Source organism: Corvus brachyrhynchos, unplaced genomic scaffold (genome assembly GCF_000691975.1).
Source record: "Corvus brachyrhynchos isolate BGI_N302 unplaced genomic scaffold, ASM69197v1 scaffold435, whole genome shotgun sequence".
Taxonomy (NCBI): Eukaryota; Metazoa; Chordata; class Aves; order Passeriformes; family Corvidae; genus Corvus; species Corvus brachyrhynchos.
The window spans coordinates 692,213-709,829 of record NW_008237895.1 but is presented as its reverse complement, the minus strand read 5'-3'; the positions used below and the strand labels follow the sequence as shown (position 1 = coordinate 709,829).

Sequence of the window (17,617 nt, the reverse complement as noted above, 5' to 3'; positions counted from 1 at the left end):
GATTCATTTGAACGGATTAAATGGCTTATCACAGCTGCCTGGTGAGTTTTACAGATCACTACATTTTTTAACCAGATGCACTGAGATATATTCTTAGCTATCAATTTAACAGTAATAAGAAATCAGAAGTTAAATAATTTGTGGCCTGTCATAAATTTGATAAGCCTGTGTGATAATTTATTTTATTTGAGTTCAATTACTGGTCTATAAGTTTATACCACTTGAATTTCAGGTTCTATGCTATTTAAGTAGTAGGAAACAGGAACTATAACTCTGAGTCTCTCCAAGGCAGCTCTTCTTGCCTTTTTTCTGCATTATTTGTGACTGACTTACCGCTAACAGTCTCTGCTGAGTCAATTACATAGGGAACATCTCCCTGGCTTCAGGAGGCAGAGGTTTGGAAATGGCAGAGAATCTGGTAAACACATGCCTGCTGTATATGGCTGGAAAAAGGGGGGACTGCAGCACCATGTATCAAGAAAACATAATCAGATTTCTATTTCACTTGTGCAAAAGCTTCATGAGAACTTGGTGTTTTCCTAAATAAAAAATAACTCACAGCTGGTCAACTTTGGTATGGGAATAAATATTTACAGGGACTGTCTGTCGAAGCAAAAGTGGCGTTAAATTATTAACAATCACAGAACAACAGTATTACCTGCTACCTGGTTGAAGTGTTCCTGTGAAGTTAAATCCTTCCAACACGAACTTACTTGATGCATTAAACAATGAACCACTGGTATGCAGAAGACTTCTCCACCATTTACTGCTGTAGCTGATCATCTGGCAGTTTCACATTGTTTAATCAGTCCTTCATTTCATATTTAGCAAGGGACAGCATCTTCTGTCTTCAGTTGCTACTAATTATTTTCATAAATATTTTGTTTCAGTAAAATCTGTATTTGAAAATGAGTAGCAGGCAACACAGGTGTAAAAAGTATATGGAGTAAATGTACATAAATGGCTAAAACATGTTAATGCTTTCAGTATTGAATTTATCAGTAAATATCAGATCATATACAGGTTATATTATTTCCAGTTTAAACTATGAATAATTAATAATCAGGGAGAGTAATTGGGGGTTTGCTGGCACAGTTCTTAGTGCTTCTAAGAGTTGACCATATGACTAACACAGAAAGAACAGAAGTTGATCTCAATAGGGAATTTTACTAAATGCCCATTTAGTAAAATTTAGTATATTTGCAAAGTTGGAGTAATTTTGATATAGGCTTCACTGTAGCCTGTAGAATAGTACACAGCAGTCTGTATGCTATGGCTGTGTCTAATTTATCTTTCCATATAATGAGTAAGCACCTTAGCTCTTAGTAAAAATAATATTAGCATTAATAATAATTAAAAGGAATGTTTATTTCCTGTATTGCTGCAGAATTTTTGAGCTAACTTTTAATTTTAGTTTATTCTTTTTTTTTTTTCAACTTTACAGTCCATCACTAGCAATGGTTAGCATGGAGCTGGGCTTCCCCAGAAGCTGCTCTGGAATCATGTGGCTGTTCTGAATGTGGCTTTGCGCTCTGCTTTTTCTTTTCCTCTCTGAGCAAAAGAAAACAGCACCAGCTAACTCATTTTAGGGTAGATGCAGATCATCCCCATCTCTACTCAGTCTTCACTTCATGGTGTCCATGGAGAAATCTGTCTGGAGTGGTTCCTCTCTAGCCCTTTGTAATTGCGGGATTGGAAATAGGTTACAAGGGGGAGTTGTAAGGACTTTTACGTACTCTTGTTCATGCCTGTGTGTCTGTCTTCAGTCTCACAAATCCAAAAAGACAAATATTTACAGCACAGGCTGGCCATTTCTTGATGGTGTGTACCCCTTATAAAAATACTCTATAGGCACCCCAAACAGGACTTCATCGTGTGTTCACTTGATCACTTCTCACTTTCTACAGACTAAATTTTTGGGAAGATTTGATGTTATAAGTTTAGTTTTAATTTAATTTTTTCTTTTAAATCAGGTGGATACTGATTGTTTTTTCAACTCAAGAAATTGATGGGGTAAGTGACATTAATATTTGCTTTAGAGAGGTGAGTGATAGGATGGTACAGTTCAAACAAGTAACACCAAATGCACCAAAATGACCTCTAGTTCTGTGGGGAAACTGTGATGTTCCTTTCTGTATTTCTGCAATTCTGACTTTCCTTTCTGCTACTCAGCTTATCTATTTTGCAGTTTTATGCTCTGGAGTTTCTTAGATTCTAATTCTGGCATCTTTAGGTGCTCTTGGAAAGCTGCATGTAGAAAACCCTTCTTGTTCACTGAGTCTGTCTCCCTCCTCATAAAGTCTCTTTGATGGTTCTGCATTAGGGCACATGTCAATTCTAGCTTTCAAGCTCTGCTCTCTGTGTTAGCTTAGATCTTAAACTGGTTTCCATGGACATTCCCATTGCTCTGAAGCCAAAATTTCACATGTAATATAGTTTCAATATCTACTTTATTATCCTCTCTGTACTGGCCTTCATATAACCCTAATGTTTGCAATGCCCTCACTGTAACTTCTTTCAAGTCCATCCTCTTTGTATTCTTTCAAATATTTAGAAGCTCTTTTTTTTAGAGGCTTTTTTTTAAAGTCTCAAATTCATGCCTTTTTATTTTATGTTGAAAATGGACATATTTTTAAAAAATAAATGTGTTCAATCAGAAGAAAGGGTAACAGTTCTGTTTTTGGAAACTTGTATTCTATTGACATTCCAGGAGAGGTAAGATTCTAACAACTCGGTGAGAGACTAGTGTGGAGTGGATTAGTAATTTCATGGGAAGTGCAGTGTGTGAAAAACAAGTAGTCTGTGAAAGAGACCATCATACCCTCATGTTCTGAGGTTTGGGAATTCCAGATATTTAAAAAATGTTATAGATAGAACAGAATTTTTCCTCCTTATCTAAAATTTGTCAGTGTTTACTCCTTGAAACATTGAAGTATGAGCCTTTAGTGTTCTGTTGGGTATTAAAACCAGTAACAAAACAATCTTGACCTTGATAATAATGAAAACCCACACTAAGGAAATACTTTTTTTATCACCATTTACTTGTTTACCTACATTATTCTTAAATCTTTTACTTCCTTGTTAAAATATTTTTAAAAATATCTTTTATAATTTACAGTTTTACTGAAAAAGTAATGTTATTTAGTGGACATTCCAACTAAGTTTGTAAGTGCATATGATGTGTGTTTATTACTACATTTGGGAAAATAGAAATGAATAATGAAATCATGTTCACTTACCACACTAGTGAATTTACATTTTGTTGTGTTTTCATTTCCCCTTGAATATTTTTTTTCTCATTGCAATTTGATGAAACAAAGCAGTCACTTCTTTGCTATTAAGAGGACAATAACGGAAATTTTTAATACAAGAAAGAAGTAAGTTCATAGTAGGCAATGCATAATTACACCATGTGTATATTTTGTTTCACTTAATAGACAAGAATTAAATTCAAGATTTTATGTCTGAATGAACTTCTTGCTCCTTCACCTTGTTTTGCCTTTTATAGTTTCATTGTAGTTAAACAATCTCATAAAATAATGTGATGGGTTACAAATTTCACATTATTGCAAATAAAATTCTGATTCTGTTAAAATGTATTTCTGGGTGCAGCTGGTTTCCTAAGTTACATTGGCTGTAATACTTAGTGTTATGTAACATAACTTGTAGTTAAGATCTTCCACCTTCTACAGCAACAGTAATAAGCTTTTACTTATTGCTTCTACCTTGCCAGCATGTTTATGTTGATGAGAGATCTTTAGCCTTGAAAATCCTCTAATTAGCTAATATGTCCAGCTGACAATATTTGATGGAGTAATTGTTGTCTGTTGTGCATTGATAAATCCATAAACTTTTAATTTTTAGGGAGGATATGCATATATTGATCCATGTGGGGGACAGGATTGTTCAGTTTGTCGGTGCTTTCCAGAAAAAGGATCAAGGGTAAGTGATGATTAGAATGAATGACAATTACTGTTGTAAATACTGTTCATTTTGTGCACTTTGTTGTTCCTGAAAATCAACATGGTTGATAAATCACTAAACCAAAATTCAGACACAAACACATCTGACAAACTAGCATAATTCTTTCACTGGTATCAAGTACAGCTGTCACTGAAGAAAGTTGTTTATAAAGAACTTTGTTTGTAAACTGGATTGGTACTAATTATGGTGCCTTTTTTGTATTTAAGGATTCTATGAGATCACTCTAGGAGTTAGACAGATGTAATTCCTAATACATGTAAACTATAGAAATCTATGCTTGTTTTCTAATAAGAGGCTGCTTAAGAGAGAATGTCCATGCCATTCTCTAGGTTTTTGAGAACTTAGTTATTTCTTGTTTGGGTTAGGTGACTCTGAAAATGTTTGCAGACTTTTTATTTTACTCACTTAAAATACTAACTTTAAAAAAATCTGAATTGTCTTTGTCATATGAATAATTATAAAACAACTCTAAGGCATTTTCACATTACATGCTAAAATTAGTAACTGTGCATGTTGCTAATTGTTAATTAAAATATGTCCTGTGAAGACTTTTATCTTGGCTGTTCTTTCTCAGAATACATCTCTATATAGAGATAGCAAATAATTTAAATGTTGTGTGAGGAAAAAACTCATATATATATATAAAAGTTATATACATATGTATATGTATGTATGTCCTGATTGGTGATCAACTGAAAAATTGTCAGTGATGAAAATTGTTTTCTACCAAAGTACTAATGGTTACGTTTAGGTTTAGAAAACTTGAACATGGTGGATCAGTTTTGGAAGAGCCACATGCCCGATTTCTTTGTGTACAACCTGAGTTGCCAGAAAAGCAAGACACACCTTTTTCTTCCTGTGCTTCTGCAGTTAGCTGCACGCTTTGCTGTGTCATGATCACTGCCCTGGTGTCCTTGGATCCTATCCTAATCCTCCAGGATTATGTCTATGTGAAAGTCCCCCATGCTGTAGGATTTTCATAATACAGGCCTAGGATGCGTATATCTCTGTAACACTGTGCTAACAAAGGGCATCCCAGGAACAGTATTTTGACTGGTACCACTGCAGTGTCTCTCAGTGCTACTGAATAGACTGTTTTGGATACCAAAAACCTGATCTGAAGTGCCATTTAAAAACAACTGACTTTCAAACTAGGGGGAGTTCCCCTGATTTGGGTTCTCATTCAGTAGCCTGGAAGTTCTGAATTACATGCCCATAATCAGTCAATAATAAACACCTCCTGCAGTTGTTCTGGCTCTTTCCTAAGGTGTCCTCATCACAGGTAAACTGTACTATGATTCATGCATTTGCAGTTAGATTTCTAAATAATTCCAAGGAACTGGACCTAAGTGCCAAATAGAAGCGTAATAAATATTTCAAAATAAATGTAATGTTGTTTTGCAAATGTAAATTTGCAAAAAAAAAATCTGAGAATTGTACCATTTTCTGAAAAAGCTCTGAAATAAGGATGTACATGTACCCTGATGAATAATGGGCAAAGTATCTCCAATGTAATATGAATATATATTTAGTATAGTCAATTATATTAATCCATATGCTAGAAACAGAAGTATTCTTCAGACCCTACATGAAATATGGCTTAACTAAACACTGCTTCACATAGATTACTGCACATATTTTCTATACTAATATATGGTGATGAATAATTTTCTATAGGATTAGTTAATCTTGTCTTTCATCCTACAGTTCTTTTGGTTTTTAAAGTTTGCTGTGTTCTGCTTTTACACTCTGACACACTAACTTTGCTCTCTGAGCAAAGCTCTCTGAGCTTTTGTGGAGACTACTCATTACAAAATAAAAGATTTGTTTATCTTATTGCTAGCTTCCTAGAATGTAAAACATCTGCTTTATCTGCTTTTCTGTCTGAATCCTGCTCTGAGTCTGGTTCCTCAGAGTTTTACATCTTCCTCAATCCTGTCTCAAAAGTGTAAGAAATAAATGATCATTAAAAGCCTCTGGCACTGTACAGTACACAAACCTAAATATTCAGAACTTTTGGTATTACGACTTTGCCTTCTATTTGCCCATTTGAAAATATTTTAAATTTCAACATCAAAAGCCTTCTTCATTATAAGTAGACCTGATAATGATAACTGAGGTTTTAGCTATGGAAAAGCTGACCATGGGAATAAGAAAATGAAACTGCAGTGACCAGACTTGAATGTATTGATACTGGGCAAGTTTAAAGAAAAGTAGAAGCAAATAGCTGAACTTTCATTAAATATTTAAATAAAACCGTTATATCTATACATCAGTCACTCTATTGAGTTTTAGAAGAGCTTGTGTACCTGTCCTTTTATATTCTCTCAACCATATGTAAGTCTGTGCAATAAATAGATTTGCACTCCTATTCATTAGCAAGAAATCACTGTCTGAAAAAACATTTTAGTCACTACTGCTGGTAGTATATCATTACAATTGTCCACATCACAATGAAATTTTCTGTTCAATTGGGATTACAATCTTTTTGGAGTTAGTCTTACATTATATTGTTTATCTTTTGATCTTATGTCACAACTCAAAAGGACTCTTTCTTCCATAGGACACCATTAAAATGTGCTGCTAAATCTCTTTGCCCATACTGTGTGGTACCATACCTAGAGATTTCAGAACTGTAGAACAGATAAATGAAGCAAAACATCATTGGTGAAAGTATATATGCCAGTACATGACTTTTTAGATTCTTTTTCCCCTCCCCTCTTCCTTTTTGGTAGGCCATAAAGTCTGTGATTTCAATTTTCGTTAGAGACCTAATAAAACCTTTTCCACCATTTCATCCTCTTTTTCTGCATTGGAAAGTTGTTTCCTAGAAAACTCCTGCAGTGTTGTATCACAGGCTTCCAAAAATGCTGGCTGCTCTAATAGAATTTAGATAGTTAAAAAAAAATGTTTGCAGTTAGCACTGACCAATTGTAAACCTGTCCTGTGCTGACCCCAGAGTTTGATCCTATTCAATTCCGTTGGCTTTGTTTTTAGTTAAGTAGATTTGGGAAGCAAGCATCTATTCATGACCCAACCTGCTCTGGCTTCTATGGGATCATGTGAAATGCCTGGATCAAAGTGAATAATAAATATAACTCAGCAGGACCAATGTTTGTTCTTTTGCAGATGAAGCAAGAGGCTTATTTTTGTCCTAGTGTAGGGGAGAATGCAGCATCTAAGAGGAGGGTTTTACACTGTCTGACATTTCAGATATAAGGAGTAAGCATTCACAAGAGATGCTGAGTCACTTGGGCATCACAGGTAAGTTAGGAAGTCAGCTGCTATCAGTCAGTCACTGCAGGGCAAGAATGCACCGTCCTGGGGTAAAAATGAGGAAAGTTACCTGTGAGTAAGTCAGTCCTCTGGCACTGCTTCTCTTGTAACATCTCCCCAGTAGATCTTGTGAGTTGCCAAATTGCCTTAGTAGGTTCCATGGGTTATGTGAGTTCAATTTACAGCACAGTGTAAACATATTTTAAATGTTCTAACTGTAAAAATTGTGCAAATTCTGCCTGTTTTGGGGAGTAAGAGGCATTTATCAAACCACACTTTTTTTGCATGTCAGTATGCAGTGTCAATCTGTCATTCACATGGAATACCCAGTACTTGTATTTGAATCTTCAAGTTACACACTCAGGAAATAAATATGTAAAATCCTTCTACTTGGTCTCAAATCCACTATCAGAGATATATGTACACTAGCATCTGAGGAAATCCAGATTTCTCCCATTATTTGCCTCTTACCTGTTGATAATTTTTTTCCCAGTACATTAGTTTTAAGTTTTAAAGCAGAAGATTCCTGAGACCAGTTATACATTTCTGTAACATCTCTTTTGCATTTCACTTACATTCACTGAGAACCATATTATGTTTTTCTGTAAAACAGACTCAGAGAAATGAGACCCCTAAATCTATATCTGAAGCAGACCACACTTTTTTTTTTTTTTTTAAACTGGGCAGAGGAATAGGCAGTTCTCTGACTCCAGAAGTTAGGATTTGAAGTGGTAGGGAATGGATCCTGCTTTCCAGAATGTGGAATAGGAACAGAACCACTCCAGTCTGTAAGGAGAATAACACCAACCACTGTAAGGTCTCTTTGAGGTTGTTCTTCGTATAGGATGCCCAGCTACAGCATCTGTAAATTAGCATTTTTCATATTAGACATTTTAAAAATTTTTCAAGTTTTGATCTCTCTAAATTATCTCTCCTTTTGTTCTTGAGCATTTTTCTTTTCTTAATACTTTTGGTTCCCCTGTCCTACTGTACTGAAAATGGTGTTTTTTCTCAGTTGCTGCAGATTGCCAAGCTTTTCCACATCAACCAAGATAAAACTCTGCAAAACCATTCTTTTTTATCGGTGGCTTGTTTTAATAAAATGGTTCAGAGCAAAACTCAATTTTATTTTATTAGCTAATCTGATGTTAATTATTTGTGGTCTACGATGCTCTATTTGTAGCTCTCTGCTTTCAGCCATTAGCAGTTAAAGAGTTTCAGTGCTAAGTTATGTTTTGTTAAGTTTGTTTAACACAACAGTGACACCCACTGGCTTATTGGATAGTTTTTCTTTTCATAGTCCCACAGGGTTAAAACGCAAACCCAAGTATACATTGTGAATAATGTTTTCAGCACTTCATTATGATTTGTCTTGCTTCTGTGAAGTATCACCGTGAATACTAAGCTGCCTCATCAGGTATTTTGTTCCTGTAGCATATTATATCATTGAAAAATATGATGAGAAGTTGCCAAATTTTCCAATAGTTTACAGCATGGTTCAGATGTTCTTTACAAGAAAGATGGAGAGAGACTGTTTACAAGTACCTGTAGTGACAGGACAAGGGATAGTGGCTTCAGGCTGAAAGAGATTAGGTTTAGGTTGGATATGAGGAAGAAATTCTTTACTGTGAGGGTGGTGAGGCCCTGGCCCAGGCTGCCCACAGAAGCTGTGGCTGCCCCATCCGTGGAAGTGTTCAAGGCCAGGTTCAATGGGGTTTTGAGTGACCTGCTTTACTGGGCAGGGGGTTTGAAACTACTTGATCTTTAAGATCCCTTCCACCCCAAACCATTCTATGAAAACTCAAGCTCTAAGTATTATTACTGCATTTACTTGGCTAAAAAGCTATGAAAAAGAAATTTTTTAATTTGGTCTATTAAGGACAAGAGACTGGATTTAATGCCAAATTGTATGATTTCCAGATTTATCTCATCTTAATCTAAGTTTATATTTAGAAGAGGGTTTGTTTTGGGGTTTTTTGAGCCTTGACTTACAGTGAAAATGAGCTTGGTCCCAGTCTTACACAGTGAGGAGTAGAATCTTCCCAGAATGGACACCCCTCCAAGCCCTGGAAGCTGTGGCTTTGCTTTGTAATTGACCAGCTCTTCCAAAAGGGGAGAGGACATGGGTGGAGCTTAGAGTAGCAGTGGATGCCCCCACCTCACTAAGCAAATTACAAAATAAAGTATCTCTCCAAATGCCTTTGTGAGCACTCCTCTCTTGCCCAGAGACTGCTTTACTTTCCTTCCTTGCTCTGTCCTGCTCCTGGTGAAATGAGAAAGACTGGTTACAGTCACAAGCCAGAGACCAGTCCACAGTGGAAAGGGTTGCTGTATTATTTGCCTACAATCTGTGTGGAGTTGCTGGGCATTTTCACTTTTGTTCTTATAAACAGAAGGTAAGTGCATTTCACATATCACTGGTATATCTCCATAGCCTGTAACATAGGGTACTGCCCTAATTGAAGGCAATAACTGGGCTTCTTTTGACTTTATTGATAGTAAGAAGCAAGACAGAATTCACTCAAGTAGCACAATGTTTTTTTATTTCTAATTAAGACTCCTTTAAAACATTGTATTGAGAGAGTTGAGTGCTTAAGGCACTCTCAAAATCAGGTACTCTTCAGTCTCAGGCATCAAAAAAAAAGTAATTCCAAATAACCTTGTCCATTGCCTTTTCCAAACAGTATTAAATGTTTTGTTGCATGATTCTGAAGTATTTGCAGTCTTAGTCTTGGGAAGCATAGTTAATTAAAAAAAAATACAGCCTTGTTTTGCCTAAAGTCAATTTCTTACTGCAGGTCAAGCCCAGGATATGCTAAAATAACAGATTGTAGTCTTGGCATGGGTAGTTCCTGACCTAGACAATTAACAAGGCACTGAAAACCTAGAGGAATTTATTGGCATCAGATGGCAGAGCGGGCATAATATTCTGTTCATTTTATCTGAGCTAATTTGTCATTTCCACATGAGCATGACTACCTTCATCCTCTTTATTTTTACAGCTGTCCTGAGACTGTAATGCTGTGGTAGTCACATTGGATGGGCACAAATAATAGATGTGATAATAGATGTTATGACATGGTATCAGTTTGGTCTTAACAAAGCTCCCAGTCATTATCAGTCTTTGAGCTAAAAGAAAGAGAGAGAATCCATCAGCTTCACATGGCATGCTAAAGTTGTATCAGCTGCCAAACCCATTGTGAATTCTGAATTCAGTGACTCTGTTCTATGACTTCACTACCTTCCACTGAAGACCATGGAGTCAATTAAATTCACAGGGTAGCAGCAGATGAAGACATTTCATCAACCTAAAGGACTACATGTCCTGGAAGTGTTTATTTGTTAATTATGATAACTACCGTAGAATGCCTACAGTGTCTCAGCTTTTTTTCTGAGTGCAATAAAAATCATGTTTCTTAACTGTCCAAAGGATATAACATGTTTTGAAAATTTTCAACTCTTGAATGCAGAGTATATACACTATTAATTAAAAATCTTGAAGTTGGTGCAGAAACCTGTTGTCAACAAAATGCATTAAAAGACAAAGACATGAAAAAATTAGTGCAAAATATCTTATGCTTTTCTTTTCTTGTTGACGAATGATGCGTTTGCAAGGTGATAGCTAGTTTAGAGTACTAAAAAGCCATACCACTTCCAGTAAAGTTAATGGTTCAAACAGTTGTATTTTATTATTGGTTTCATTCATTTCACTTGTACTCAAAATTATGCTTTAATTAAAATGGTTGTCCAGTTCTTTTTTTCAGCCAAGTATTTAAAGGGCATAATAGCTGCCTTAAAAGTACTTTAATTAATAAATTCATTCTAACAGAGAATGTGCAAGGCACTGCTGGTAGACAGGCTGCAACTGTTCATGCAAGCAAACACCCAACACCCAGAATCCTGACTGTCCATTCACTGTTAACAAGGATGCAGAATCATCAGCTTTTAATACCAGGAGCCCTTAATTTGCATAATATTTTACACTGCTCAAATTCTGGTATCAAGAATATTGTAACTGTTAGAGAAGACAACATGCTGATTCTGCCCTGGAATTTTTGCCAGTGACTTCTCTGGAAGCAGGATCAAGATTGAAGTGAGAGGAGCAAGTAAAGATAAATGGAACACGAGTCATGTGAGAATTCTTTTTTCAGGTAGTCCTTATTTCTAAGTGTAGGACTTCTCTTCCTAGCCTCTGGACTAAGTTCCTGTTCATAGCTTAAGGGCCAGTGGTCATCCAGTCCTACTTCCACTGTGGCATAAACCTACAGTATGTTCCTGTCCAAACATGTAATAAATTATCTTCTCTGTTGCTTTGCTGATTTGATTGAATGATGCACACCATACATTTTTTCACTTCTTGTCCGACTGTCAAATCACACTGATTTTAAAAAGACAGGTAGAAAATAAATAAAAAGAGGCTTAGGTTCCTGCATGTAATTCACAAAGGAAGATTTTGTCCAGACAGATTCAGCCTGCTGAAAAGTTTACACTGAGAACCAAGCATTCAGTTCTTTTGTTTCCTGAAGCTACATATCTTCTTACAATCTTTCATTTCCATCTTTTTTTTTTCTTCAATCCATTCATAGAAATAAAGATATAGTGTTTTATTTCTGTGAATACTGAAATATCTTTTACTGCCCTCAAGTGGTCCTAAAGCCATATGGTTTTCTCAGGAATGCATGGGGCTCCATTTTGCTCTCTTTTAAAATACTGTATTATAATTAATTATAATAATTCATTCTATACTATAATAAATTATTAACTATGTATTGATTATATATAATATATAATTAATATAATTAATTATAGTTATAATACTTTATTATAATTAATGAATGAAATCTGGAAAGAAAGCAAAACAGTTTTCAGTTTGGAAACAGAACAAGTTACAGGTAAACAAGGATAATGATATAAAATGAAAAAGATGAGTAAGAGAAATAAAGTCCTATAAATATTTAGATTTTTGTAGGGTGGAAGTGTAGACAGCTCACATGGGAAGCCTGATTAGAAAGGTTGCTTTATTCAGCACTTTGAATCTATGATTGAATAGTTGTTTAGCATCACAGAACAAAAACTGCAACAAATCTGTAACAACTCCACACCAGTGCTATAAACTGAAAAATGCAGTTGGCATGGGAAGTAATTTTGCTTCAGGAGAATATATATTACCTTGGAAAAGTTAATAAAATCTGTGAAGATCATCTGTATGGTAATGAAGGTACCAATACTCAATTTAGAGCCTTTTTTAGATAAGTTACATTCTTCAACCTCCCAACCCATTTTAACACAGTCTATTAAAGTTGATACTTTTTGTAAATATGTTGGCTAATGACTATTATTTTTTTTCTCCAGGAAACTTCACATGTTTTAAATGAGGCACTAGGATATGAGAGTGATTATGAAAAATGTGAGCTAGAAAAACTTAAGATAATTGGCATATTGAGACTTGAAAGAGGGAACTCTCTTGGTTTGTTCTAATTGTGTACAAAGTCTCTTTGTCTAAAATGAGTCCTCATTTTTCTGGTGGGAAAACACAACGCTCATCGGAGTCCTAGGCTTGCAAAAGGTGATACTTATATTGGTGGAGCCAGGAAGATTTGCAGTTTATCCCAGCCATCTCAGAGAGGTGGTCTTGGAGATCTGATGAAGGTGAAAAGAAATTATCGCCTTGAGCAAGTTGTTAAACTTGAAGGTTGTGTTCCTACAGCACCTAACACATGGGACAGTTCTGCAGGCTGTCCAGCAGCTGTTTTGAGTCATGAATATTTATACATTGTAAGCCTTGTTTTATCCACAGAGTCATCTCTGAATTGCTGTGGAGTTTACAGCAGTAGTCATTCACTTTGGACTCTTTTCAGGGTCAGCCTGGTGAGCTGGGAGCTCAAGGTCCAATTGGGCCCTTGGGATCTACAGGACCAGCTGGTCTGCCAGGGGAGAAAGGACAGAGAGGTGAGAATGGGCAGCCTGGGCCAGCTGGAGAAAATGGTGATAAGGTAGGAAACACCACAGACAGCTCTTTTAGGTGTATACAGTATGTAATGTTAAATGTTGATAAGTGAAACAGAACCTGAATGACCAAAAAAACATTTGCCAAACTATACTCCTGCTCACACAAAATTCTCACAGAAGTTAATTACATAAAATTAATTCTTGAAAAAATATTTTAGGAGATTTTTTTGCTGTGGATTGCAAAATTAGAATTGTCAGAAGACATAAAATATGATGAATAGACAGACTCTGATTGTCACATACTGTGTCATCCCCTTAACCTCACAGAAGGTGTAGAAATGTAGAGTTGGAGGGAGCAGTATGGTGCTTTTAAAAGCACTGCACTAAACAGAATTTTATTACCACTTAAGAGAGTATAAATTGCAGTTCAGATTCCTGTTTTTCATATCTGTAAAATCCCTTGGTCTTGGTACTTCATATTAGTTTTAATGGTCTAATTTGACTGATCTCAGAGGGTGAGTGAAATCACTAATGTCAGTATCTAGCACAACTGAAATGTAAATGCTGTAAGCAAAAATTGCGCTGCTGGTAGTATCAAAACAGGAGCAGGATTGTGAAATTACAGACAGAAATATTTTATAAGTTACAGGCAAGTTCCCCTTCTCTGTAATTTTATAATCTTTGGAGAATGAATGGCTATTGAGTAATAGACAGTTGTCCTGTACCATCGGTTACATGGGTAACTATTGGCACTAGTCTTCTGCTAAGCCCATAGAAGTTTTTTTCAGATACTTAATTTCTGAAAATTATGGCTTTTGATTCATATGTCAAACAAGACTGGTTTTTTGTTTCTTGCTATATAGTACCACATATTCTTGTTTTTCATTATTTTTAAGAGTTAATGACTTCATCAACTTTGTTTTTTCATATCACCTGTTTTTAGGGGCCAACTGGAGTCCCAGGATTTCCTGGTTTAGATGGTGTTCCTGTAGGTATTAAACAAATATTTCTTTATAAAAATTACAGTTCCTATAAATTCATAGCAAATCCTATAACAGAATAATATATTCACTAAATTGTCTGGCTTTATACTTATTGATATAATTTCTCTCACAGAGTTACATGTTCTGCAAAAATGTAAAAAAACTAGGTTAACTTAAACTGTGTTTACTATTGATAACAAATGCCACCACATCCCAATGAGATAGGTACAGAATGTTCATGCAGGAGTGGGGCAGTGAAGGCAGAGACTACCCGTGGCCACGTAGCATGTGTCAGAGCTAGGCTTGAAAGCAGTGTATTTCTTTTCTCAGGCTCTCTAACAGACTGTGGTCTCCTTGTTGCGTTCTCAACATCTCTGAAAATATCTCAAATGATGCACTGGTTTTTGTTGATTCTCATTTTTGCTGGTAGTCCTTTTGCAGGAAAACTCCAACCACTGAGTCCAGTAATTTTAACCTAAATAAGGACTGAATAAGCACAGTGGGTCCTAAATATATCTTTATAAGGATGTGATTATATATTTTTACGAATGTCTTCTTCAGTGTGAAAATTGGTGAAATAATATCTAGATACGGAATTTTTCAAAATACTCTACTAGAACTGAATTCCTGTGATGTTACTAGTTTCATATGGATCAAACAAAGTTAAAACGTTTAATTTTGAAAGTGAAAACAGAACCAAGAGCTGAGTGGGTGTTGTAGCATCTGCTTGTCAGCTGTCCACATTTGATAGTGGGACTGTTGCCAAAATGTCTGATAATGTAGAGGTCACAAGGCCAAAATTTGGCACAAAAAAAAAGAAGTGTTCCCAAAAAATGTATATTTTTTTTGCAAAAAATGTTAATTTAAAAACAGTGTCCACAAATTAGAATGAAGAATTTACAGACAGGAAGAAGGCAGAATTGACAAAAGCATTTCAGGCAAATGACCAGGATACTTTCTTGATGATTTTTCAGATTGCCTCCCAAAAAATAATTTTGAGGCAAAATTAATATTTTTTCCCAACAAAAATCTTTAATTCTGTGAAAAACCGTTTTTGTCTCCAACAGGAAGATCATTCCAAGAAAGATCTCATTGTTTTCATTGTCCAGTTCCTAAATTTTAGTAGAGCTAAGCCTTATATGGACACTGGTTAGCTCTTGCTAGGTTAGAAAAATCACTATCTCTGTGATTACTGTGTGCCTGAGTCAAGCTGTGTCCCATTTTTCCTTGTTTTATCCTAATGATTTAAAAACATGAGGCTGCTTGAGATGGCTTTTGTGGTTTTTTTCCAGCTTTACAGCCACAAGAATGACTCTTTGCTAGAGAGCAAAGAGTGTATTCTCTGAGAAGACAGAACATTACTTTTTCACTCAAGTGAAAAACACAGTCTAGTCCTCTTAACCAGTGTTGTCGCTGTTATATTTGCTATGCATCAAAAAACCCAAATAAACAAAAGACTTACATAATTTGTTCTACACCACAAAAAATTCTATTCAGAAGAGAAAACATTTGTAATGCAAAAGAGTATGAAACCAGGATCACTGTGAGATGTCATCTGATTCAGATCTGAGATACATTTGTTTCTGAACTGTTCTGTTAATTTAAAAAGTAATTCCCCATTAATCATGGTGTATTTCTAATCAATATTAAACTGTCTTTCAGGGACTCCCAGGAAGGGAAGGACCCAGAGGCAAGCATGGTTTGGATGGCTGCAATGGCTCAAGGGGAGACCCAGGATTTCCAGGCGAAAACGGTTATATAGGACCAAGAGGTCCTTATGTATGTGAAAGGCATTCCCACTGTACACGTGCATTTCCTCTCCAAGCTAACAACTCTTAAAATTACTCTTAGACTATGGCATCAGCTTTACAGTGCTGCACAGGGAATTCCCCAGCATTCTTACTCAGGTTAATGGGAGTGAAACACACTGCCTTAACAGATTAAGCTTGAATGTGAAATAAGCTCCTATATCCTTGAAGTACATGCAGCCGCCTTGACAGTTAAATTCTGACTTATTTCCCCAGAATGTAACCACAGCAGCTGAGAAGGAGTAGCTTGAAACCACCATGCCACTCATCAGTACTTGAAATTTCTTAAAAGTATTACTAGTAGGGACATACATGAGGTAACTTAAAAATAAGTGGAAGGTTCAACAAGCCTAAGTCCTGTTATACTCTAAGATTTTGTACCACTTTTTTACACATATGTGCTCTGTGCGCTCCTAGTCTTGCCTGGGTATATATCTGCATATGCGGAGATTATTTCACAGTTAAAATGTTTGAAATTAGCACTTTAATATGTGTTATTTTTGCTGTTAAAATGGAAGGCACTTTAAATATGTTTAAGTAGCTGTGTTAGCAGTACTTGACTACTGCAGATAAAGAGATTCATGTCAGTAAGGGATATAAATTACTGTAGCTCCAAAGAAATTTTGCTGAACAGATCTAGTCACCAGTCTTTGACTTTTTGTGGAAACAAGTTTTAGTTCTGAATGAATAAGAGCTGATGATTTGGTCTAACAGCTTCCCTGAAATTTTCTAAGTAAAACAATAAAAACAACTGCACTTTACATGAAAAATCAAATGTGTTTAGTGAGAGCTAAATAAAATGCTGAATTCAGCCACTAGAAAAATGTGGAGAGGGTGCCAGAGTGTAATGATGTTATTAAAGATAATAGCAATTAGAGTAATATACAGTTTCAATTTGGACTTGTAATAAATGCTATGAAACACACAACATGATAAAAAACTTACTAATAACCTCATTTGTTATACTTCTGAAAGTAACTCATTACTTCTGCTGAAACTCTAATTTCACCTGTATTTTCTTACTTACTATGACCTTCAAAATAGTTTTACTTTATGTTAATTAGCTAAATGACATAAAGGAAAAATGAGACATGGGACAAAATACAGCACAAATCTTACCAATTTCAGGAGCATGCTCTTTTGCAGGCCTAGAAAAGTATTTGCAACCTACAAAAACAGGGAGACATAATAAGCATGTAGCCTTGGATATGCATACTAAAATTCCAGTGCAAATTAATTTAGCTACCCAGAAAAACAACACATAGTAACCATATTTTCTTGTGTGCAAGAATGCTCTTCCAACCTCTCTATGCAGATTGCCTATTTTAAAATCTATTTGTTGCACCAGGTACTAACTTGACTGTACTTTACAGCCAACATTTTTATCTTATTCTTATTTATAACATTGTCCTATATGATTTTATTTAATGCTGTGTGCATATTCATCGGCTTTACTTCATTTGCCTTGTTGGAAAATAAAGAAAGTAATTTCTATTTGTAAGGCCTTACCTAAGTCACATAGAACATAACAAACTGAATCTAACGAAAATATTTTATTATACAAGAGACTACATGTAAAATTACTGAAGATAAATACAACTTTTGATTTGTTTATTG

At 35.5% G+C, this 17,617-nt stretch overlaps 1 protein-coding gene across 1 annotated transcript in view; it reads left to right on the top strand.

Moving 5' to 3' along the window:
* Window positions 1–6: 6 nt before the first annotated feature.
* The window catches only part of COL4A4 (collagen type IV alpha 4 chain), a gene marked incomplete at its 5' end in the record, with an annotated part of 62,686 nt that continues 45,075 nt past the window's right edge, over window positions 7–17,617 (top strand). The window contains 6 exons of the mRNA XM_017732906.1: window positions 7–41; window positions 1,974–2,013; window positions 3,865–3,942; window positions 13,119–13,253; window positions 14,153–14,197; window positions 15,855–15,971. Of these exons, the coding sequence (XP_017588395.1) occupies window positions 7–41; window positions 1,974–2,013; window positions 3,865–3,942; window positions 13,119–13,253; window positions 14,153–14,197; window positions 15,855–15,971 (450 nt within the window). The remainder of the gene's footprint in view (window positions 42–1,973; window positions 2,014–3,864; window positions 3,943–13,118; window positions 13,254–14,152; window positions 14,198–15,854; window positions 15,972–17,617) is intronic.